We start from the raw sequence: 26255 nt of genomic DNA on the forward strand, positions 1-26255 counted from the left end.
ACCTGAGTTCAAATCCCTGCACTGGGATTTGAAAATCAGTCTGGCAGGCTTGATTCTCAAACCTCCTGAGCTGAACAGGGGGCAGCTACCTCCTGGGTGCTCAGGTCACAGAACAGACAAAAAGACACACATCTTTAGTTTACTGCATTAGGAACATGGTTCTATTTCTGGAGAACAAACAGCACCACTTTCCTGGAGAGACTCCTTTGTCCCAAGTCTCTGTGCTTCCTAGTGGAGAGCAGCAAGGAAGGCTTCTCCCCTGCTTTTGTGCTCCCCTTCGCTCCCCCAGGAATCCCAGGTTCTCCTTGGCACTGAGTGTGCAGCCTCACTTTAGGGAAATGGAGTCTAAGCGAGCACTGCTCTGAACTGGCCTTTGCCAACAGGAGACACTGGACACTTTGCCCAGCGGCTGGACATACTGGGAAAGGGATTGTGGAACACCACAGTTACAAGGCCACAGATTTGAGCTCGGACTCCAGTACTGATGGCAGGGCTCAGGCAAGGGAGCACCATGGCCTGCTTCCTCCTCTGAGCATGGGGCGGCCATGCTGCAGGCAGCCATGTGGTAGTCCTCCTGATTGAAGGTGGGAAACTTGTGTCAACTGGTCCAACTCAGGGCCTGACCAGCACCGTCTTTCCCTTCATGTCCACAAGCATTGTCATATCCTCTCCTCTCAGCAGAGCCCACAGCCAACCAGCTTCATCATGAAGGCTGCTGCACTCAGTACCCCCTCAGTCTCCGCAGTACCAGCTGGGAGGAAGGCTGGTGGGCATTTCCTTCAGACTTGGCCTGCCCTCACCATTTGCACCCCAATGGGAAGCCTGCTCCCTGGGTTAGCTCAGCTGCCAGCTGGCTGTCCTATAGCCTGGGACTGGTATTCCTTGGCCAGCTCTCTCTGGTCCTTCCCTGTCCTGCTCCCCTGTGGCTGCTCTAGGCCCCACTGTTTCCTTGGCTTTTCCAGGGAGAACTAGGGACAGGCACACATTCCAGGCGTCCCCTACTCTGGATCTAGGAGTTTAGCCTGAAAGATGGAAAGGGGAAAGCCATCTGGAGGCAGAGAGCACTAGCAGAGGTCACAGGCTATTCCTGGGGAGGTTGAGGCGGGGAGGCCACTTGAGGGAGGAGTGTCTGTCAGATCTGTGGCAGTTGGGGGTCCACAGGTCAGCTTCTTGCTATTCTTTGAATACGTCAGGAGGCACTCTTGATGGTTTGCCAGCCACCTGCAGCTTCCCTGTCTAAGGATGCCTGTGGTTTGGCCTCCAGCCTCCTGTGTGGACCAGCAATGCAGCCTGCACTCAGGCTACCACCCAGAGCTGTGGGACAGAACCTACAGCACCAATGACTCGTTGCCCACTGATTCCATGGCACCTGCAAAGGTCAAGAAGTTTGTCCTGCCTTAGCATTAGCCTTCTGTGCCTACAAAGTCCTGCCAAGGCTGCGCTCTGAGGCTAGACTAAGGTGCCGTCATCACACTCGGCTCGCCATGGTCTACACTCCAGAGACGGTAAAATTCAGCGAAGTCCACATAGGGCTCCACACGGCCGTCCTCACCAGGTGGGAGTGAGTGGGCAGGTCTGGAGCGGAAGAGGCCTCCATCGGAGCTGGAGCTGCTGCTCTGCGTGTGTGTGTTGGTGGACTGGAGGGTCAGGGTGGGGCTCTGGCTGCAGAAGAAGACGGGAAGGAATCAGTCTGGGGTAGCTGCACCAGGGACCTCAACTTCCAACCTAGTGACAGGAGTGGTTTCTGTAGCCACAGGCCTCTCTGACAAAAACCCATAAAAGCCAGCTGGGACAGCTGATCTTAGAGATAGATAAAATGGCAAGTGTATTATTTTGTTTTTTGAGAGAGTCTTGCTATATTGCCTAACTCTCCCAAGCACGGGATCAGTAGCATCTGTTATGCAGTCTTCAATTGTCTATTTTTTCCTTTTCTGTATGTGGAGGGTGCCCATGGAGCATCAGATCCTGTGCAATTGGAGTCACAGGTAGTTGTGAACCATCTGATATGGGTGCTGGGGACCACTGAGGTCCTCTGTAAGAGCAGCAAGAGCTCTTCACCACTGAGCGATCTCTCCAATCCAGAAAGCGTTGCCACAGCACCCTTAACACCATGGTAGAAGGCCATGCTATTGAGGACTGGACTGAGGCGTTCATGGGTGCTAGTCCGCTGCTTGATCTCTAAGACACATTCACCATGGCCCACCGCTCTTCACAGAGCTATCCATTAGCTTGCTGTCTGACAGCTCAAGGCTGGCCCAGGTGACAGAAAAAGGCTCAGAGCCAGGAGAGGAGGAGATCTGTGAGGCTCAAGGAATCAGGAGAGAAGCATGAAGTCTTGCTTTGTGGACACTGCTGGTGGCTTCCGGGGAAGCCTGTGGGGAGGAGAGGCTATCCTGATTGTGACAACACACAGCCACCATGTCTACCAGTCCCTTCCAGCAAAGACTTGGGGACAGGAGAAGGGAGTCCCTCTGAAGAGGCAGAGGCAGAGGGAAACAAGGACACTCCCTCCCTACCAGCCCTTCTAATTGGCCACATCCGGCTAAGCTCTATCCATGTAGAGGGGCTGGGTGTGGCAGCTGTATTATTCCAGCAGTGCAGGGCTAGAATGTGGAAACCAGATCCCTGGAGGGGGAGGGGAGCAGGGTGCACAGTCACAGAAATGGAGGGGCAGGTGGACAGCAGCCCCGTCAGGCAGGTCTGCACTGCGCCCTCCTCTCAGGGAATGACCCCCTTCCCCAGTGCCCTGTGGAATAGACAGCTGACAGCGACAGCACATCTTAGTGAGAAAATAGCAGGGCCGAGGAGCCAGGCCAGGCCAGGCAATGTTCCCCAACTACAGATGCATGAAGCCAGTGACCCTATGTGACAAGCTCCAAAACAAGAGAAACTGTCCATGGACAACTGCTGCCCCAAAACACCACCAGTCAGCTGCCCCCTCTTTTCTCAGCCTCCTTGTCCACCCTGCCCTGACCCTCCACCTGCCCAGGCCCAGACCCAGTTTTAACACCTGCTAGGACTAATGGTACTGCTCCTTCCTGCCTGTGTCTAAGGAGACTCCTTACCCCAAAGGAGGGGGTGGGCACTGGAGAGGCCCCAGACCCCGGAGGCCCCACACCTCCGGGCCTCTCATCCACCCTAATGAGCCCTGGGGCTTGGGTGTGCAGCTGTTTCTCTCCAGGTACCCAGGATGTCTCTAGAGTGTGACATCTTACTTAGTGAGGGTAGGAGTGGCTTCGTCCAGAGTGGAGGCACTGTGAGAACCATTGACCATCTGGCCCTGAGAAGGCATGACGAGGGAGAGTGTCACACTGGTCTTGCTGGTGTTCTGGGCACTTGAGTAGGGCACAGAAACAGGGTACACACGGCCCCCTGCAATAGGAGAGAGAGAGCAGGGGAATGGAAATCAGTTCAGGGTAGTGTGGCTCTTGAGTGACGAGGGCTATGTCAGGGTTACCAGTCCCCTAAAGTCCCAACATGGCCTTCTACCTTTGGGGTGGCCCAGGGTGGATATCCCTTGGTAGAATCTCTTCCAGACAGCAGTAGAACTTCCCTCCAGCAAGGAAGCCCACTGGGGATCAAGGCAGGAATGGAATGAAATGCTTCACGGCCTCAATGAAAGGGTTACTGCCTGACTTTGCATGGATGCTTTCATCTAGAGGCCAGTCTGTTCCTAGCTGAGGCTGACCCAATGAAAAAATGGTTGCAATAACAAGCCAGAGGGACACCAGTAACCCTGGTGTCCATGGGAGACCAAACCCATGCGGAGGCGGGAGCTCCAGGATTTGCTTGTTTAAAAACAAAAAGAAAATGTAATCCTTGGGACCAGTACAGCGGGTCTCATCTCTGCACAAACAACTTTATTCGAGGACTAAAGAGGAAAAAAGGAGAATGAAATGTCTCCTCAGGCCAAAGTGGTCTAACACAGTGCCAGGTTCTGGGGTAGACCATCTGTCCCCATACCTGACCTCATCCAGGTCCCTTCATCCTAGAGCCTTTCCCCTTCCTGGTAGGGCTGCTAATGAGGGTGAAGTGACTATGTTCCTGGCAGGGCACAGCTAGGAGATGTTCCACCATCAATGATGGCAGCTATCACCTCTGCTACCTGCCTTAGCGACTGTATGCAGTGTGCTCACGCATCAAGATTTTAGGAGTGGCCTCTACAGACAAAATGACTGAAGACAGACTGGCAGCTCGGAGTCTGTACGTCTGACAGCCTGTGCTGGGCAAGGCCAGGCCACTGATTCCATCTGCCAGGCAGAGAGTCATCTCTTTAGCCAACCTGTGCTGCCTCCAGCCCAGGACCCATCTTAGGGGCCCCTGTTTGTACAGTACACGGCATACACACCTGGGGCTGGGGTCGGCGTAGGCTGGCTCATTTCACCTAACGGGTAGCCAAAGTTCCTCACCAGCAGGGTCATGTCTTCATGCCGTGGGCAGAACTTGGCACGCTCCCCGCCACTGGCAAAGGTATCACTGTGGATACGCTTTACACGATCCACCACAGCCTGGGCCACTGCATCCAGGGAGGTCTGCTTAGCAAATTCGGTGTCAATCATTGCTGCAATCTCCTGGGGGTGTGGAGGGAGAACTTGAGGAGGAATGCAGGGTGACTCAGGAGAAGGGGCCAACATTCCAGAGCCCTGTTTAGGGGACTTAGGGATCGCTAGCCTAGCAGGTGAAGGAAGTCTCTGCCAGTTAAACTGTAATTTGAGCTTTTCAAGCTGTTCCAGATAACCCTTCTGGAACACACTGACTAGAAAAGGTGTGGGATCTTGTGATCTCTCCTCTGGCTTCCACCTCTTAGTGGGTAACACCCACCTCAGTGGGATTACATAACGGGACAAGGGCACTCGGAGGACTGCTAAGAAACACAGGCAAAGGCTGTGATTATGCCTTCTGCCCTGGAGAAAACACCTACTCCACACGCAAAGCATTTGTCAGGAGCTGCCCTCCAAGAAGTCCTCTGTCTGGTGTATTCTAGAATCTACTAGACGCTTCTCAGTGCATCTCTTGTGAAGCCCAAAAGGGAAAGGGAAAAAAAAAATCACACTGAATGTCAAAAGCTCCTTGGCAGATGTGGTATATACTTGTACTCCAGCTCTCAGGAGGCAGAGACAGGGGAATCACTGCAAGTTCCAGACCACACAAAGAGAGACCCTGTCTCAAACAAAACAAAAAGGACCAAAAGCACAAGCTCAAGTCCTCTACCTGAGCATTGGGCTGTCCCCTCCTGGAAGCAGGGGCAGGGGTAGGGAAAGGCTGGCGGAGGTGTGGCTGGGTCTGCCCAGCCACACCACCTGAGACAGGACACTAGACCTCTTCCATGAGGAAGTAACCACTGGCCCGATATGCTATAGGCTGCTGGAATCAAGACTAAAACATTGAACCAGGGATTAGGTGATAGCCAGGCTTTCATTAAAGAGTAGGAAGCAGGACTGAGCACTGTGGCACACACCTGTAACCCCAGCACTTGGGAGGCAGAGGCAGGAGGATTCCAAGTTTAAGGCCAGCCTGGACTACATCACTAGATTCAAGCTAGCCGAGGCTACAGAGCAAGATTCCATCTCAAAAAGAAAGAGGAAAGAAAAGCAGGCAAGTATTGCCTTCTTACACGCACGAGAGCCGCATCAAAAGAGAGGCAGCCTGAACTCGGCCACTCAAGACACAGGCAGCTAGTCATCTTTCAAGTCCTAGTCCAGCACTGCTACCAGAAGAGCTGGGGCAGAAGGATGCTGTTTGAGTCTTGCCTGGGTTACCAAGTCCAGCCTAGCTTAGGCAACTGCTTGTCTCAAAACAAAAATAAGCCGGGTGTTGGTGGTGCACGCCTTTAATCCCAGCACTCGGGAGGCAGAGGCAGGAGGATCTCTGTGAGTTCGAGACCAGCCTGGACTACCAAGCGAGTTCCAGGACAGCCTCCAAAGCCACAGAGAAACCCTGTCTCGAAAAAAAAAACAAAAACAAAAACAAAAGAACAAAAACAAAATGGGCTGTGATGGTAACTTCGTGGTAGAGCGCCTGCCAGGCAACCTCAAGGCCTTTGTCAGTACAGAGCACACAGATCCTGTGTGAGCCTGCAAGTTGCTCTGACGGCTTCTGGTACCGAGGCCCAGTGGGAAGGGGAAATGAGACTGACCTGGCAGTGTTCTGCCCGCTCTGGCTCTGTTCCCTTCCTTTTCTACAGCCCTGGGACAGGACAGTTCCCACCTCCCCTCCCTCCTTTGGCTTCAGGCCCTGGCTTTGAGCCCTAAAAGATAACTGGTGACAGCACTGAGAATCGGGGTTCCAAGTTACCAGCATACTGCCCATGAGCTGATTTGCCATGACCGGCTCGCCCTACTCAGCTCACCTGGTTGGCCTGCCCTGGCCCGTGGGCTGCCTCCAGGGCCTTGTAGAGTCCCTCGGACATCAACACCAGGAAGCCTGTCACGCCATCCAGAGGCTGGGCACCATGGATCTCTGGCTCTGCAATGATGGGTTTGGTCTTGGCAGCACTATGAGAGAGGAGAGAGAGAGAGAGGGCTTTGTGTGGAAAGGCCCCCTGGGGGCACTGCCTCTGCTGAGGGTTAAGAATCTACACTCTGAACAGAAAACATTTGACTGGATAAGAAAGAAAGGGACAGAGGGAATGAGAAAAGCAGAACGGCCTGACTCCTGAGGGCAGCCACCAAAGAAAGGCCCAGAGGCCATGATGACAAAGGTCAGAGGCCAGGTCCAGACTCTGCTTTGTACTTCCTGCCACAGCCACAGCCTGGCCTGCACAGCGCGGAATGAAAAGGAAGGCAGCATCAAAATGGCTGCTACTGGGACTGGAGAGATGGCTCAGAGATTAAGAGCACCGGCTACTCTTCCAGGGTCCCTGAGTTCAATTCCCAGCAACCACATGGTGATTCTCAACCGTCTGTAATAAGGTCTGCTGCCCTCTTCTGGCCTGCAGGTATACATGCAGGCAGAACACTGTATACATAACAAATAAATGTATCTTTAAAAAAATGACTGTTGCTCTTCCAGAGGTCCTGAGTTCAATTCCCAGCAACCACATGGTGGCTCACAACCATCTGTAATGAGATCTGGTGCCCTCTTCTGGTATGCGCAGACATACATGGAGTCAGGATGTTGTAGTCATAATAAATAAATAAATAAATCTTTTAAAAAATGTTACTTATTTACTTATTATTTGATATGATTTCCTGTAGCCTCCACTGATTTACAATTATGTAACCAAGGATGACTTTGAGCTCCTAATACTGCTGTCTCTATACCTGTAAAGTTCCGGGTGACAAACTTATACCACCACTGCACCTGGCTGAGAGATTATCTCTCAAAAGCCTGTATGTCAGATGGGTGACGTGATGAATTCCTGTATTCCCAGTACTTGGGCAGATGTCACAGGAGCATGATGATGTCAAAGTCAACACAATAGAGGCACGACCTATGGTCTTCCCAGTCTGGGTTACTAGTAAGGGCCTATTTTGAAGTAAAAATAAACTTAAAAACAAAAGCCCATCCTCTTGTTATAACTTGAACTCTGCCAAGATAAGTGTCTATCCCAACTAAGATCCCACATAATACCATGGCAGATGTGTGTCAATCATTATAGTGTCAAAGTACTCTAGCACACGTCCTGTGAGGACATTATTGACAAAACACGAGAGGAAACATCCTTGGTGTCATTACTTGGTTGCTTAGGTAGACACTGTCATGCCATCTGCTGGAATCATAGTGTTTTGTCACAAGATAGGTATGCAAGTGTCACAGACGCAGAGGCACATGACCTGTCCTGGCCACACTGAGCTGCTCCTTTCCAAGTCAGATGTTAATGAAGTGGTTCATAGAGAAGAAGAGAGCACAGCACTAGGAAGGCTTGAGGATGCACCTTAACCCCGCCCCCCACAAGCACACAGTGCACGTGTGTGCTAGGACATCCGAGGCAGAGCACTCAAGGGACCAGCAGCTTCTAGGTGGGGGAGGTCTGGTTTGGGATAGAAGGCTGCTCAAATCCTTTCTGATGCGTTTTAAGCCATAGACTGCCTATTCAATAAAGTAAACAGAACCCTGCAAACTAGGGGCAAAGCTTTTAAATCCAGGACATTCAGGTTCTGGGAGGGGGAGGAGTGAAGGACACATGCTCCAAATTCAGCTGCCTGCTCCATCACTAGTGCTATGACTGCCAGGGTCTTGGATGTCTCCATGCCTCAGTTTCCTCTCATGGACTTGCCTGTGGGGTCATGACAGCCCCCAGCTGAGAGGGCCTGAGTAAGAGGTGAACAAGAGGGAATGCATAAGGAGTGAGCACCAGGCACAGCAAAGGCTCACCAGACTATCACTACCATGCGGTGTAGGTAGCACCCAGATGGAACAGCCCTAGAAGAGACAGACGATTCATCCCCCAGCTCCAGCTGGCCTAAGTCACAGACATGGACTAACAGCCCTTTGGTCTAGTCAGTTCCTGTCACACTGGCACCTCATGCTATCACTGGACCCTCCTGCCAGGCCCTGTGGCGATTCTGTTGCTCTGGACTTGGTCAGCGCCATCCTGGACCCTTGTGAGCCTAGCTCACAGGACCAGACTGCTGGCCTAGGCCCCACTCCACACTTGGGTCTCTGGAGGCAGAGAGCATCTCCTTGGGCCTGAACTTTCAATACCATCCCTGCCACTGAAGCCTAGGATGATTTTACTCCAGGTCCTCTGGTCTCACAAACCGCAGGGATGGCCACCTACCTGAGCAGGTCAATGTCAGTGTAGCCATATTTGACTTTGTAATCTCCGATGCGCCTGGTGCTCTCCTGTCCACAGATGATGCCCACCTGCTTGATCTTTCCTGCATCCAAACCTACCAGAGAGAGGACAGCTCAGCCCCTTTCTCCTCCGTGAAGAGTGAAAGGGGATGGTGATGTGACATCTGCACACATGGTGAGTGAGGACAAAATAACAGGAAATGAAAATGATGCCAGGGTACTACAGAGCACAACAACCCTGTGTTCCACTGTTCTCAGTACCCAACCATAACCCAACCCTCACTCAGGCCTACTATGGCTTAAGATGTCATGTACCCGCCGGGTGTTGGTGGCACATGCCTTTAATCCCAGCACTCGAGAGGCAGAGGCAGGCGGATCTCTGTGAGTTCAAGGCTAGCCTGGTCTACAGAGCGAGTTCCAGGACAGCCTCCAAAGCCACAGAGAAACCCTGTCTCAAAAAAGCAAAAAAAAAAAAAAAAAAAAAAAAAAAGATGTCATGTACCCATGGTCTTGTGTGTCTGAATACTGAGTTCTTCCTAGCTGGTGGTGCTGTTCTGAGAGGTTACAGAACCTTTGGCTATTGGGTCTAGCTGGCAGGAGGACTTTAGAGTAGGTTTTGGAAGGTGTAGGCTAACCAGCTTCTGGTCCCCTCTCTTCTCTTCCTGGTTTGCTAAGATTTAATAATAAGCCATCAAGCCATCACAGAGTCCTGCTGCCACCGGTGGAGACTCAGTCACCATGCTTTCTCAATGTGATGGATCCCTTTAGACCATTAGCCAAAAGCCATTTCTCCCTTAAGTTACTTCTGCCAGGTATCCGGCCACAGCAATGAGAAAGTAACCAATACAGGCCTCTCCCTGTAGGCACTGCAGCACTAGCCAGCAGTCCTGTTTGCCTCTGCCCAAAGCCCAGAAGGCAGCCGTGTCTGCAGAGCAGGGAGGAAAGGCCAGGCTCTGTCCACACTGGGACTGCAAGACATCTCTGCTCTCTTGGTCTGACAGGGATATGTATGTGCCTACCATGTGCCAGGACTTCTCTGGGAAGCAGTCCACACACATTAACTCTTCACAGGGGCGTTACCACTATGCTCACCACACAGATGAAGAAGTTCCCAAGTCACAACAGTCCTCCTAGAACGCACCTCCCTCTCCCAGTTACCAAAGGAAGGGCACAGAGGGAGTCCAGGAGCTGGCCCCCTGTTCCCACAGCTCCCCCAGCCCAGCCTCCCTTAGTCACCCAGTTGTGACAGACGAAAGAGCTCGTCCTCGTTCTCCGTGGTGTGGTCCACATTCAGCTGTGTCACCTGTAACCCATCCACTGTAGACTTGCACAGAAGGGCCCGGTTTGTACCTGCAGCACAATTTGATCAAGATTAAGCAGGGGAGAAACAGGCCCATTGACACAACAGGAAAGACAGGCAGATGCCACACACCAAGGGGCCCAGACACAGGGGCGAATCTCCAGGCAGGGACAGCTGAGCCAGTACGGAAACACAGCACGCTACAGTATGACCACAGGACAAGTCTTCAGATTATCATGGCTCAGAGTCTGTGGTTGCTTTCAGACAATGTGGGCCTAAGGAGCTCTGAATGAAACAAGACTGGCCACAGACAGAAACTGTCAGGGCTGGAATGGGGCATGGTGGTTCACTCACTAACATCCATCACCTGTTTTACATTTTGCAAGTTGATCCCTAAGGAAATCTTAAGAAAAGGAGAGTCAGGGACACCATGAACCCTTGTGATAGTTTGAAAGAAAATGGTCCGCAAAGGCAATGAAACTGATGGGAAGTGTGGCTTTGTTGGAGTGGGTGTGGCCTTGTTGGAGGAAGTGTGTCACTGTGGGTGTGGGCTTTGAGGTCTCGTATTCTCAAGATACCACCCAGTGAGACAGTTCTCATTCTACTGCCTTCTGATCAAGATGCAGCCAACACCATGTCTCCTTGCACGCTGCCATGCTCCCTGCCAAAATGACAATGGACTAAACCTCTGAATTGAAAGCTGCCAACCCAATTAAAAGTGTTTCCTTTATAAGAGTGGCTGTGCTCATGGTGTCTCTTCATAGCAACAGAAAGACAGCCCTTACAGTGACATGCATCCTGCACAGGTTTTGTCCCCCGATGGCCCCTCCTTAAATCCAAATGTCCCTATCACCCAGCTTCCTACTGTTTTTTGAGAGTGCTAAGCAAGCCTTTACATAACTTCTTTCAAAAGAAGCCATGGGTCTGGAGATGTTGGGAGCACAGAGGTTCTCGCACTCACAGATAAGCACTAACTAAGGAAACCAGGAGTGTTGGACATGGAGGGTTGTCTCTTCAAAGGGAGAGATATATAACCTGTTTTCTGCCCAGATATCTGGGAATGGAGGTAGCTAACCTCCATTAGGAGACCTCTGCGCTATGTGCAGGGGCAGGCAACATGTGGCTCCCCCAGACTCCCACAAATAGAACCTAAGGCAGTTAATAGCCTAGGTGACCTCTGTGCTATCTGCATGCCCAAGATCCCATCAGATCGTCCCCGAGGTCCTTAATACATGTAGCCTATGTGTAGAACACAACTTCATGGAAGAACTGACATGTACTTGGGAAAGAGTTTCATGGGGCATGGTGCTGAACACCTTTAATCCCAGCAATTGGGAGGCAGAGGCAGGTTGATCTCTGTAAGTTCAAGACCAGCCTGGTCTATATAATGAATTCCAGGACAGTCAGGACAGATCCTATCTCAAAAGAAAAGAGTTTTGATGTAATTATGCCTTACTGTGCACAAAGGATTGTGTTGTACTTGGAAACTTTTTTCCGAACTGTACTGTACTTAAATATGCCTAAAATAAACTACCTGGGGTCAGACTCTAGCGCAGTGGTTCTCAACCTTCCTATGCTTGAACTGTTTCTTCATGTTGTGGTGACCCCCACCACAAAATTACTCTTGTTGCTACTTCATAACTGATTTTGCTACTGCTATAAATCATAATGTAAATATCTATGTTTTCCAATGGTCTCAGGCAACCCCTGTGAAAGGCTGTTTGACCCCCAGATTGAGAAACACTGTTTGAACCAACACTAGCTACTGAATCATGTTGAACTGGATTTCCTTCTTGTCTCACAGGGACTAGGTCATTACTCTGCTAGCCTGGTATTTGCAGACACACACCCCCACGCCCCCCATGCCCGCCACCACCCTGCCCAGAGATGGCTCAGCAGTTAAGAGCATTGGTTGCTCTTCTAAAGTCTATTCCACGACTCACGTGATGGCTCACAACCACCTTTAACTCCAGTTCCAGAAAGTCAGATGCCCACTTCTGGCCTCCACAAGCACCAGGCACACATGTGGCACACAGACATACATGCAGATAAAACACTCATGAACACAGATTAAAACAAGAGTAACATGGATGCAATTCATCCAAAGCCAGATGCCTCTCCCTGCCCCATCCGCTCGCCTTCCATCTGGGATTGACACACACGACAGAGTGAGGGGGAAACAGGCGGCAGCCCTGAGAAGCTCAGGGTACGCACGTACAGGAAGCAGACTGGTGTGGGGCAGGCGGGTGGCTCACCGACATTGGCGACATAGAGCTTGTTGTTGAGAAGGACTGCCACAACGGCCATGGCCCCTCCTGAAATCTCCCTCTCCAGTGCCTTGAGCCTCTCAAGGATCTTCTGATACTGAGGGGGCAGCTGGTGCTGGGGCACACCCTGCAAGCCACCATCAAGAGAGGTCAGAGTACACAGGTGCTTGAGGGCCATCTTACCCATTCTCTCCTTCCCTTGAGATAGAGCAGACAGATGATCAGCAAAGACACAGCCAGGCTGGATGCCCAGGAAGGCCACTGGGACTTTAACCAAGGGCAGCCTGAAGGGGACCCTGGCTCTCGAGTGAACCAGATCACAGAACGTAGGAAGACCTTTCCCTCCACCTACTGCTGCCATCCAAGGATGTGCCCACTGCTGGCAAAGAGTCCCCACAGGGACACACCCACTGCTATCCCAGTCTCCCCAGCAGGATGCTGCCTCATGATTCTGCTGCAGGCCTTGCTATGCCCATGGGTAGCAAGAGACATGGAGGATTAATGCTAGCAGTACAGATAGGCCATTACCTCTGGCAGCTGGGACTGGAGGCTTGCTTTCTCAGCCAAGGCATCATCAATGGACTCCAGGAAGCTCCTCTCTACCACATCGAAGGCCTGAAGGGACACAGGGCAAGGCAAGGGCTGGCTCAAACAATACCATCACCTCCTGCTAAGATGTCCCTATGGAGAATAACAGAACCATGGTATTCATGGCAGGTCTCATGTGACTGGTGAGTGACACATATCATGTCTGCCTCATATGTGAGCCTTCCTGGCCATTGTTTGACAAGGATCTGTAGCTGTGGGATGGGAGAAGGGTGCTACTTAGGCAGCCTACAAAGGAATCAGAGAGGCAGGAGCAAGAGCCAGGTCCTGTGCTTAAGACTAGTGAGGTGTAAACTCCAGCGCTGCACATTTGGGTTCATGTCAAGTGAGAGAATCTACCCATAGCACTGGGCTCAGAGGAGTGCTTGGCCAATGAGAGTCTGCAGTGGCATGGTGACCTCTTCTGAAGAGGCCTTAGTCAGAACCTGCTGGACACTGGTGAAGCAGAAAGCTTTCCCTGGTATAGCCTCTGCAATGCTCCAGTCGAGGAGTCCTGAGGTCACAGAGAACAGGAAAAGGCTGGGGCGACTTCTCAAAGACCAAGAAGCATTTCTAGGTAGACGGAAACCCCAGCACAGCAACAGAAGAACACAGGCCTGGCTGGTGAGGTGCAGGCCAGAGCAGGGGTGGGAAGAGTTGCAGACCATGCAGGATGCTGTCAGCACTGGAGATGAGCACCTAGCTACATCCCAAGCCAAGGGGTCACTGTTAAGGACCATATCCCCACAGGCCTCCATTCTCCATGCCTGTGATGCCTCCTCCCAGCTCAGCCCTGGACTCCTGGGGGAGAGGAACCCCTGCGGCCATGAACTGTACCCAGAACTGGTCCTTGTGGGAGATGAAGAAGCAGGCAATCTTCAGATCACCCTGTCCACACTTAGAGCTGCAGGGCTCAAGTTCCAGGAAGGAGAGGACACACAGTCAGACGGGCCACTGGCAGCTAGCCCAACCTCACCTGCAGCAGGACCCGCCGCACATCAGCCTCAGTGTGTTCCGTGTTGAGCTGGCCCAGCAGGAGCTCTGCAGAGAGTCTCTGGGCCACAAAGTTGGTCACCCGGTTGCCGTCATAGCCATTGAAGACCCCATACAGGAAGCAGTTGTTTTCACTTCTAGCGGAGGGAGGGCAGGAAGAAGGCTGAGGCCAGGGACATGCAGGTGATGGGGAAGAAGGAAATGGGGAGGGGCTACAGGCAGAAAAGGCTTCAGGTACTCATCTGGGTCCCCTCATAGTGGCCATCATTTCACTATGAAAATGACCTGCTTGCTGAATCCTCCCTCTCAGCCTACTCCTTCTCTATCCCATAGCGGGCCGTTGGCTGAATTAGACACAGAAAGGACCACAGCAATGGTCATTTCCTACAACCCCACTTCACAGGCAAGCCTCATACACAGCAGGGGCTAGGCAGCATCTTTCCTTACTCATAAACTGACTTTCTCTGTCCAGGACAGTCAAGCCACACATACCTGAACTTGAGCCAGTTGTCCTCAGGAGGGTGGCTCTCGGTGCCCTTACCATCAGCAGAATAGCTGCGGTTGGAAGCTGAGCCGACTCCTGAGAGATGACAGAGCGGCAGGTCATCAGTCCAGCTCGGCTGTTGCTCCTGGGACAAGAAATATCAGGAAACTGTGAATGCCTACCATCTTCCCCAGATCCCACCGCACTGCTTCCCCAACAAAGACAAAGGAGGGCCCCAAGCCCCACAAGATGGGGATGTCTGAAGAAACACAAAGTGTCCTGGTTTTGTGGTGTATCCACAAGCAGGTTCCCATGGAAATCCTAAAACTGCAGCATTCCCAAGCCGGGTGGTGGTGGCTCACACCTTTAAATCCCAGCACTTGGGAAGCAGAGGCAGGTAGATCTCTGTGAATTCGAGACCAGCTTAGTCTACAAGAGCGAGTTCCAGGACAGCTTCCAAAGCCACAGAGAAACCCTGCCTTGAAAAACAAAAAACAAACAAACAAATCCTGCAGCATTCCCAAGTGGAAAGCTTAGCATGGCTTCTCAGAGAGAGAGAGAGCTAGCTGCACTACTAAGCAGGAAATGCTAGTGTAGCACACAGGCCTAAGTCCAACTTAGAGGAAACTCTTTGGTCACACTCCTCCCACAAAGTCCTGATTGTACAGCACAAAGGAATCCAACTGCAGAACACATGCCCTCTGGGCACTGGCATCACCGCAATGCCTGACCTGTGTGCAGCCTGGGGAGTCTGTGTTTATCAACAGTTTCCCACACATGCCTTCAGGAAGGTAGCTGGGACCTGGCCTTCAGAAACTCCAGCCTGCAAGTTAGTCTGCCATCCTTCCTGGTGTGGAAGCCTCCACCTGTGTCCCTTGCCATCTCCCCCAACACATCTTCTCCAGTAGCTGCAGCTTGAAGGCCTGTGCACACCTTTTCCATGTCGGGAAAGACTTCTGGGGATCGCTGACTCAGGGTTCACTGCCTTGTGTACTCATACCCTGGATCCATCTCCAATGTCTACAACTGACTTAACCTATCCCACCAGATCTCAAACCGGGAGGCTTTGCACAGTCACTGCAGACACACACACACACACACACACACACACACACACACCCTCACAGTTCATATGCATGGAGCTTGGTAAAGCCCCATTGGGCAGCCAAGGCCCCAACTACACTACATCCTGCAGTTGGGGAGGATGGACAAAAGGACCTGGCTAAGGCAAACAAACAGTGGCCAGTGTGTCCTCAGGCTCCCCAAAACACCTTGCATAAGCATCTGAGGCCCAGACTGAGACAGCATAAGATTAAAGACACAAACACCCACTGGAAGGCTGTCTCAAAGGCCCAAAATGCAAGCACCCTCACGGCAGGCATCAGACCTGTATGTGGTACACATATACACACACACAGGCAAAACACCCACACACATAAAATACTTGGAAAAAGTTGGAAAGTTTTATTGAAATATTAAACAACTATGGGCACCGGATGCAACTTCTTATATGCTACTAGTAATAATCTTAAAAAAAAAAGTAAAACAGCAGGGTGGTGGTGCACACCTTTAATCCCAGCACTGGTCTACAGAGTGAGTTCCAGGACAGCCAAGACTACAGAGAAACCCTGTTTCAAACAAAACAAAAGAAGAATATAAAAAAGATGTAAAATCAGCTGGCTGCTCCAGATATGGAAAGAGCTTATGGCTAGCTTCTGTGGCAAATTTCACCTTCTGCTTATTTACATAGTGAGAAGCCAGTTTATAGACATACACATCTTCCAATATCAATTGCTTTTACGTCACATTTATCTATTTCAAAGCTTTTGTTCAGTACTTAGTGCCCTGGAGCGACTGTTGCAGGGTGTGGGAGTCTGTTTTACTTTAAATGATCATGTAGGGAAATCAATGTCCTTGCGTGTGCAGTCATGCTGATAGACCAGACATCTGTATCACTACTTCCGTGCAGGACACAGAGAGCCAGACTGACAATGTTCCTTGGGAGATGCTCCACCCACCCTATGGCCTGCCACCATCCTGGGTTTTGCCTTTTAAGAATGGCATCTGTCAAAGCATGTGGTGTCCAACCAGGGAGGCTGCCTTCTTCCTGCAGCCTGCCCCTGGATTCAGCCACTGTTGCTTACGCGCACTGAGCAGCTTGCTCATTGTTCCTGCAGCATTCGCCTAGTTCTCCTTTCTCATTGCTGGACAAAGGACGAGTCTGTTTATCCCCGCATCCCCTGAAGGACATTTGGGCAACATTCATGTGCAACTACCCACGGTTTGGGCTGTTTGGGTCACAAACATCTACTGGAAGGCTGACATGCATGTTGTACACACACATACACACAAAAGAAAACAAAACGAAACAAAAAAGCAGCAGGTCCAAGTAAATGGATGGTTGGCTTTTTCAATGTTTTTATTGGGCCGGAGCGGTGGCACACACCTTTAGTCCCAGTACTTGGGAGGCAGGTCAGCCAGAGCTATAGTGACCGCGCTCAAATAGGACAGAGAGAGAGGTGCTCTTGGAAGCCTGAGGAAGGAGCTAGAGCCTGAGTCGTGATGAGCCACTGAACACGAGTGTCTTCTGGAGTAGCAACAAGGGTCCTTAACCGCTGAGCCCTTCTGCAGCCCCTGGTGTTTGGCTTTAGAAGGAACTGCCAAGCCATCTTCCAGGGCTGCTGTGTCATGTGTACTCCCGCCAGCAGCCCGCAATCGAAGCAGACCTAGTGGTCATCACTAGGTACCCTGCGTCTGTTCTTTACTTCTGAAGTATACCCCATCTCGTGGTGTAATTTGCATTTCCTAATAGTTAATGGTACGGAACATTTTTTCAAGTGTTCACTTGCTACCCACAGGCCCTCTCTGGCAAGTGTTTTTATTTTATGCCTCCTTTTAAATTGGGTTGTTTAAAAACAGAGTTCTGAGAGTTCTTTACATATATTGCAGTACAGCTCTTTGATGACTACATGATTTGTAAATATTTTCCCAGGTCTGTAGCTTGCCATTCCATTTACCTCATATTGGTTTTTATAGAATGAACAAGGTTTTGATGATTTCTATTTTATTGATTTCTTCTGCTTATGGTTTGTGCTTTTAGAGTCATATCCAAGAGCTTCTTGAACAGCCCAGGCCATGAGACCCTCACATTCATTAGAAATTTTACAGTCCTATGCTACATCCGAGACCGCTTTTGAATTAATTTTGTAGCAGGCAGCTCTAGGTCAATGTCCCTTGCACATGGATGTCCAATAGTTCTAATACCACTTTTGAAAATCAGCTTCCTCCACTGAGTTCCCATCAAACCTTTGCTGTGTTTCTGGACTCAGTTCTGTTCATCTCTGTGATGAACACTTTGTCCCTTCAGCTTTGTTACAGAAAGTCTTAAATTCCCCAACAGCAGTGTTCCCAACCTTCCTAACACAAGACAGTTCCTCATGCTATGGTGTCCCCAACCATAATGCCTGATGCCTGTGGTTGGAACAAAATTAAACATAAGACACACATAAGCACAAGGGCACCTTTTCAGCCAGGAGTATCCTGTGTCCTCCAGAAAGGATGGGCAAGGAGGTACTAGCAGCTGCAGATGGTTTAAAGTGGGGATGATGGTTCTGGAGTCCTGTCTGCATTAAAGACGAGATTAAGATGGACTGAATAACTCCAATAAGAGACGGGCAATACCAAGTGCTATCTGTGATGCAGACCAGCATCCCAACCAATGTGCTTCCTTGGCCATCATCTAACTCACAAAGGGCAGATAGGCTTCCAGGGCCTACAATCCTTCTAACACCCATACTTACGGCAAGTAAGTATTGCCCTGGCAACTAATGCAGTGTTAGAGATACAGTATCAAGAAGGCTAGTGGATAGCAAGCAGTGGTGGTGCACGCCTTTAATCCCAGCACTCGGGAGGCAGAGGCAGGTGGATCTCTGTGAGTTCGAGGCCAGCCTGGTCTACAAGAGCTAGTTCCAGGACACAGAGAAACCCTGTCTCGAACGCCCTCCCCCCAAAAAAGGTATGGGAAGCAAACTCACTTCTGGCAGGAAGGGTCCACACCAAGGGGTTACATTCCTTGAAAAGCCCAACACAGAGCCGGGTGTGGTGGTGCAAACCTTTATTCCCAGCACTTGGGAGGCAGACAGGTGGATCTCTGAGTTTGAGGCCTGCACGGTCTACAGAGTGAGTTCCAAGACAGCAAGGATTATGTAGAGAGATACTGTCTCAACAATACAAAAGACAAAATCGAAAGAACAGCTCAGCACAGGGCGGGCAAGCACTTGCTTCCGAGCCTGACGACCTGAGTCAGATGCCCAGAATCCACCCATGTAGTGGAAGGAGAGAAATGATTGTAAGTTGTCCTCCAACTCCCACATAACAATCACGCACCCCATCCCACCCCTCAGTCACTGAATAAATGAGGCAAAGCCCGATGTGTTGGGGGCCTCAAACAGAGGCTTCTGGTCTCAGGGCTACAGTCACAGGGATGAGCACACCCTTAAGCCAACTAATGCCAGTGCACCCTGCTAAAAAGTCCCACTTACTTTACATCAGACATCTTTAAACAGTAAGTTCCTGGCCAGTTTGCCTCCACTTTCTAGTGAGATAAAGACAAAATTTTACCCAACGAGCACAACTGAAAGTAAATATGGGGAGGCAACAGTCATCTGTTTGTATTTCTCAGTCTTATCCACCCCCGAGTGCCTGCTCCAATCCCCCTGGAGAGAGTGGCCCAGTGTCAGCCACACACAACATTTGACCTTAGTGAAAAGGCTGAGATCAATCTAGAAACCATCAATCCACTTCCAGTTGTATCTTTAAACTATTGGTTTCTTTTTCAGAAGACTGCATTTTGGATGCAAGCTTTTCCAGTATTGTAAGTGGAAAGCCAGTATGACTTAGGGTATCTACAAGACAAAAAAAAAAAAAAAAAAGGAAGTCTACTCATTCTACAGCTTGTCATAGACTCTGGAAGAGCAGCAAGTGGTCTTAACTGCTGAGCCACCCCTCTACCCCCTCCCTTATCTAGGTTTTAAGAGAGATTAGCAGCCAGATCTAGCACTCAGGAGGAAAAAGTAGAAAGATCAACACCACAAGTTTAAGGCCAACTTGGTACAGGCTAGCCAGGACTAGTCTTTAAACTGCCCCCTGCTCCCAGTGGGGAGGAGGCCTTAGTGGTGCTCTTCCAGAGGACCATAATTCAATTCCCAGAACACAGGACGGCTCACAACCACCTGTCACTCCAGCTCCAGAGGATCTGTTGTCCTCTTCTGGACTTCACTAACACCTACACTCAAATTCACACAACACACACACAAAATTAAAACAAAAAGAGAATAGTAAATGTCATGAAAGTATTGACAGCATAAAAAGACCAAACCAAGCCCTTTTTTTATACAACATCTGAAGTCTGAGGAAACTGGAAATCAAACACCGTCCCAATCAGTAACCATCTCTTTGCTGCTTCTCCAACAACAACCCTCATAATGGAGAGGTGGGCTCCAGGCGAACACAGCACATCCCCGAGCCTGCTTCCAGTGGCTTCAGCATGAACATTCCTCCTCCATCCTCAGGTTGCCAAGCATGTGGCCTCTGACCACTGTCATGCTATCTTTAGCCTGGTACTGTTAAATGGTTGGCTATTTGAAGGCCTGTGCTACTCAAGTGTGATCGATCATTCCTAAGATGGTTACAAGCTAATCAGTGCACTTTTTCTTAGCAGTATAGGACAGTTTTTTCACCTGTAGCCTCGTAATAGGGCTTTAGGCCCTGTGACAAATGGGCAGTTTCTCCTGCATTTAGTAGCAAGTAGCCAGAGAAAGTTAGGAGGTTGTGCCAGTGTGAGCCAGAGAATATGTGGTATCCCCTGACTTTAATAACCCACTCAGCAGATTGTGCCAGTGTGAGCCGGGGAATGTTTGGCCCTCCCTGACTTTATTGACCCACTCAAAAGCATTCTTGCTGTGCTGTGGCTGAGGGAGCTTTGAGCGTGTTCTCCTAGCCCTCTCCAATTCTGCCAGGGACTCTCCATGAGAAGCATCCCCAGCGATTCTATTAGCATGTCTGCCAACTCTCATCCTTCCTCCACGCTGCTGAACAATTTTTGGAAAGGTCACATATTTGCTACTCACACAAACCACCCACTTCTCCGCCCCTGCACTAACTGATGCATACTCTCTCCCACGTCCCCAAATGCCAGGCCATGAGCTCAGGGGTGCTAGCCTTGGGGAAGCTGAGAAGGGGGCGTTTCACACTCCAAGGTCTCAGTCTCAGCACAGAGCTGTGTACACACACACACACACACACACACACACACACACACACACACACACACACAGGAACCACGATTCCTCCATCATTCAAAAGAACTGTTCATAAAGTCGGGCAATGGTGGCGCACGCCTTTAATCCCAGCACTCGGGGAGCAGCGGCCTATGGGTCTCTGTGAGTTTGAGACCAGCCGGTCTACAGAGCTAGTTCAAGGACAGCTAGGGCTGTTACACAGGGAAATCTTGTCTCGAAAAACAAAAACAAAAAGCAAAACAAAACAAAAGAACTGTTCATAAAATTCAACAGAAAACATGCTAAGAGAGAAGGCCACTTCAAAAGGCCTAATTCCAGCCTGATTTTGAGAGGCAGCCTCCTACAGTCTGCTGAGGCCTGAAAAGTGACCCTTGTGTGTGTAGGCTCAGGGGCTTCACACACACCTGTACATGCTTACTGAGGCACGAGTCCCTCACATCCTCACGCACTCTTATCGAAATCAAGGAGTGCATAATTGTCCCCACCAGACTCATCTCAAAACCCTGGGCAGACAAGTAGACAAAGCCCCATTCCCAGTACAGGCCACAGCTTGAATATCAAATTATTGTATGAAAAGGCTGAGTGTTCTGTGGTGAAAGCAACCCATTGCTAAAGAGACCAAAAGGAAGCTTGGAAGGGAGAACAATGCCCCTGGGAAGATGGCTTAGGGTAAGGGACAGCAGTTTCTTCTCTCCAAAAAAACCCTTGTGTGACCCACTTCTCGGAGGCCAACTCACTCCAGGCTCCCACTGCCCTCTAGAGCCTTTATCAAATGCTCTCTATGCTACTGCCAGACTCCATGATACATGCTCAAAGGGCTACTGATAACTGCGTACGGCCTCTGTGGGCCAGCACAGCAGCTGGACCTCATTCCTGATGGCTGGAGAACAGCTACAGGGGATGGCCTAATGGACTTCCTTCTTTCCTTCCCCTAATGTTGGGGATGGAAACCAAGGCCTTGTGCACACTAGGCAAACACTCTTCCACTGAGCTGTATCATCGGTCCTGGATTTGTTTTCTTCTATTTTATACATAGGTATTTAATTTCAGCAGGCAAATTTTAGAGACAAGGCTTCATACAGCCTGACTCAAACACCTGACCCTCTAGCTTCTGCCTCCCAAGTGCTAGGATTACAGGCTTATGCTATCATGCTCAGTTTTATGAGGTACTGGGAGTCAAACCCAGGACTTCATGCATACTAGGTAAACACTCTACCAATGAAATACACCCACCTGTCCAGTACTTATTTATTTTAAAATGCACCAGAAAAAAAAATACCTAGGTAGCACCTGTGACTTAGTAAATATAATTGCACAGGACAAATCTAAGACTAAGAATGATTTCAGGTTGACGGTTCTTTTGTTTTTAAAACTTGTTTGTTTTTTATTTTTGGAGACATCATCTTACTATGTTGCATATCAGATATTTACATTACAATTCATAACAGTAGCAAAATTATAGTTATGAAGGAGCAATAAAACAATTTTATGGGCTGGAGAGATGGCTCAGAGGTTAAGAGTACTGACTGCTCTTCCAGGGGTCCTGAGTTCAATTCCCAGCAACCACATGGTGGCTCACAACCATCTACAATGATCTGGTGCCCTCTTCTGGCATGTAGGCAGAACACTATATATGTAATAAATAAATCTTAAAATAATTTTATGTTTGGGGGTCACCATGACATAAGGAACCATATTAAAGGGTGACAGGCAGCATTAGGAAGGTTGAGAACCACTGATCTAAAGTTTTCTTTAAAACCACTTTTCTTACATGGGTGTGGTGATTGATATATGTGTTTAATCTCAGCACTCGAGAAGCTGAAGCAGGCAGATCTGAGTTCAAGGCCAGCTTGATCTACAAAGTGAATTGAAGGCCAGCCAATGCTACATCACTATGTTTGTGTCTCAAAACAAACAAACAAAAAACTTCCATACCAGAAAGATGGCTTAGTAGTTAAGAGCACTTGCTTCCAGAAGACCCAGGTTTAGTTCCCAGCACCCACATGGTGACTTACAACTGTCTAACTTCAGTTCCAGAGAATCTGGTGCCGCCTTCTGGCCTCCACAGGTACTAGGCACACACCCAGACCACTTACATGCAGGCAAAATACTCATACACATAACATTTTTTATAAATTAAATTAGCCAGGAAGTGGTGGTGCACATCTTTAAGCCTGCCACTTGGGGGGCAGAGGCAGACAAAGCTCTATGAGTTCAAGGCCAGTCTGTCTACAAAGTAAGTTCCAGGACGGCTAGAGCTACACAGAGGAACACTATCTTAACAATCAGAAACAAACAAAAAAATTAATTAATAAAAAACAGACAAAACATACATACACAAAGCCCTCAAATTCAAAATAAAAAAAACCAACATCTTTTTTTTCAAAGACCTTTTAAAGTACCACACTGCCTAGAGAGGGTAGGTAAAAATCCCTTAGCATGCCTTTCTGGTGGACACTCTACCAACCTACCAACCAGCCTATCCCAGAAGTCTCACTATCTCTCAACACAGACCTATAGTTCTTAGTTGTATCTGACCCACGAAAGGTTATACAGACACCTCACACACATAAGCCTGAATTCCTCCCAGGCGTCCTTCCTCTCCCATTTTGCAAAGACAACATCCTCTAAAGCCTCTTTGGTTCTCTCCAGGGCTCCTGGTGGCAGTCCACACTGACTATGTCTTACCCACTGGGCTATGGTATATGCTCCTTTCCCCAAGCTGGACTGAGAACACAGTGAGGATGGGCACCTGCCTATTCATCTCCCCACGCCCAGGCCATCTGCGGAACACCGGTGTTGGAACTGCTCTCCCTAGACTCAGGACAGAGGACAGGTCAACAAAACCTGCATCCTATCTGGTCTGGACACTAAGACACCCCTGAGTAGGCATGCCCTGCCACTCTAAGGATGGCAGCTAGCCTTGCCTGCCCTTTCCTTGCATCAAGACACTGTGTTAAAAGCTATCCCATGCCCACTTTTTTTTCTTAATCCACCAGCACACAGAGAACACACTCTAGTCCTGGGAAAGTCTGCCTTCTACCTAACTGGGGGTCTTTAACCCACCAGCACACAGAGAACACACTCTAGTCCTGGGAAAGTCTGCCTTCTACCTAACTGGGGTTCTTTGTGCCACATCACATCTAGGAGACAGAGAAGCTATTTTACCCAGGTGACTACGGTGACTACTCTCTCCTTAGCAAGCCAACTCAGTATGCATCATTTGCTATTTTTTTCTAGCCTCCTTTTCTCTCGGAACCACAACATAGCAGTGTTCCCGGGATTCCTTCTACAATGGAGGCATTTATACAAGGGCCCAGCCCTCTGGGACCTAACAAAGCAGAAGGCCAGACCTCCCCGCTTGCAGGGTTTTACAAAAGCCTGCACAGGCATACAACAGTGAAGCTCATCTCTCCCTCCACGTCTCATGCTTCAGACCCTCAAAGGCAGGGCCATTTTCCCTCATCCTTGTAAAGCCAGGGCTAGTTCCAGACCAGTTTTCTCATCATGCTACAAACGATGGCCTAGCACGCAAGGGTGGTCAATGGTGGGGTCCACACACCAAGCAAGAGGTCACAAGTCCCCGTCTTCAAGAGGAGGCACAGACATCCGCAGGCAACTCCTACTGAGTGCCACGGCTAGGGCAGACCAGGGGATTCGTCCTGAGGTCCGACAGGACCAAAGATCTGTGCTGCGCACATGCGTGTGAGAAACATCTCTCACCTTAGAGAGAGGACCGCGAGTGAGGCCAAAGGGAATCTGCTGAATTGGGACGCAGAACCCAAACCCCAACTCATTACTTCTTTGAGTAACCTAAAGCTTGGGTTTTTTTTTTTTTTCTAGAAGCAGACTAACATGTTAATGCTGCCTCTGCCGCTCACCAGCTGTGTGGCCTCGGTTTCCTCATCTGTAAACAGAAATAACTATTAGACCTGGCTAGCTTCTGGTGCTGCGGCGAAGTTTGTGACAATGAGGCGATCCACACAATGCCGGAGATGCAGCGCGCACTACACAACCACGGCTATTTATTATTAGTCGTGTCCGAGCTCCGGATGGCCCGTTCGGCGGAGCCACGTCCCCTTCCGGCTCCAGGACGCTCCCACTCCGCAGGACCCCGGCGCCCTTGACCCCCAAAGGCCCGGCCTGCGGCGCGCACGCGCAGAGCAGGCGAGGCTCCAGCCTCCCACGGGAAGCGGGCGCGCTGCAAGCACCCACTGATCTCTGGGGCAAAGGGTCCACACTCTGCCATCTAAAGACAACCGCTCTTGCACCGAGGGCACACCAGAGCTCCCAACCCTCCCAGCCCGGAGAGCGGGTCGGTTTCCTCACACTCTGGAGCAGGCTCCTCCTCTGCGCCGCCATCTTGGAGGACCCCGCGGCGCGCCAGTCTCTCCGAGTAGCGAAATGGGTGGCTAGAGCGGCTCCGACTGCTCCCCCCCCCCATCCACAGCGCCCCCTGCGGAGCGGAGGAGCAGCAGGGGAACGTTGCGCAGGCGTGTTTTTCTACCCTTCTTCCGGGCTGAAAGAATGCAAAACACCTTCGCAGTCTATTTTCTTATTCCTCGGGGGTCTTTATGTGTCCAGGATTCTTTTCGATGGGGATTCTGAGATCCTAACTGAAGCGCTTTATGAGGGAGGGGACAGAGGAGAGCGAATCATTCAGCCTTGGGTGATTGCTTGACCTTATAGCGGACTAGCCAGGCGTTGGTGGTGCACGCCTTTAATCCCAGCACTCGGGAGGCAGAGGTAGATGGATCTCTGTGAGTTCGAGGCCAGCCTGGTCTACAAAGTGAGTTCCAGGACAGCCTCCAAAGCCACAGAGAAACCCTGTCTCGAAAAACCAAAAAAAAAAAAAAAACCCCAAAAAATTGGGGCAGACTGCAATTCTGAGTAGTTGTAAATTCTCGGAAGTGAAGTTAATGGACAGTAGCATCGGAATGGGGCGTCAGCTGGCACCTGACAGGAACTGCTGGTGCCTGAAGCAGGAGTATGGTTTGTTCAGGAGCGGTGCAGAAGCTGGGCGTGGAGTCAAGGCTTACCTGTAATCAAGTCATACCTGTAATCCTAGAATTTAGGAGGCCGAGGCGGGAGGATATCAGGTTTGAGGGTGACCTGAGTTAGGTTATACAGGAGGTTAGTTCTAGAAGGGACTGACAAATAGGCTCCCAAAAGTAAGACCAGAGCCCTGAAACAGGATGTAAAGAGTGGGCTGACACTCAGGATATAAAGATAGTGACAGTGATGAAATCCAGATGGGCCTGCTCAGGAGGCCAGTAACAGGATGTAAAGAAGATGAGTGGCAGTGGTGGACCTTAACCAGGTCAGGTCAAAACGCAGCCTTAGGGGGCTTCCTCTCCAGGAGAGCAGAGGTCTGTTACCCTCTCCCCTAGTAAACTTTTCCATTTTAAGGGTACTTTAAGCCTCATACATATTTGCAACTCATACATTGAGCCAGACTGAATTCTGGGGGAAATGGGCTCCTTTCCAGGAAATGTCCACCCTAGAGGAAGGGATAAGGGAAAAGAAGTATATAAGCGTCTTGCCCGGTGAGATCGGAGCAGTTGATGCTTGGGCTCACTTGCTATTTC

The 26255-nt window shown here is 50.2% G+C and overlaps 1 protein-coding gene across 1 annotated transcript; it reads right to left on the minus strand.

The window, feature by feature from the left end:
• Positions 1 to 133: 133 nt before the first annotated feature.
• Tab1 (TGF-beta activated kinase 1 (MAP3K7) binding protein 1) lies at positions 134 to 25082 on the minus strand. Its single transcript, XM_040754121.1, has 11 exons — positions 24997 to 25082; positions 14377 to 14513; positions 13868 to 14021; positions 12835 to 12921; positions 12295 to 12433; positions 9976 to 10089; positions 8723 to 8834; positions 6350 to 6494; positions 4349 to 4571; positions 3216 to 3372; positions 134 to 1662 (listed from the first exon to the last, which is right to left on the minus strand). Exons 1-11 carry the CDS (start codon positions 25027 to 25029, stop codon positions 1455 to 1457), a joined length of 1509 nt encoding a protein of 502 aa, XP_040610055.1. The 5' UTR covers positions 25030 to 25082; the 3' UTR covers positions 134 to 1454.
• Between the last annotated feature and the right edge of the window lie 1173 nt (positions 25083 to 26255).

Source organism: Mesocricetus auratus, unplaced genomic scaffold, assembly GCF_017639785.1.
Source record: "Mesocricetus auratus isolate SY011 unplaced genomic scaffold, BCM_Maur_2.0 Super-Scaffold_100010, whole genome shotgun sequence".
NCBI lineage: Eukaryota > Metazoa > Chordata > Mammalia > Rodentia > Cricetidae > Mesocricetus > Mesocricetus auratus.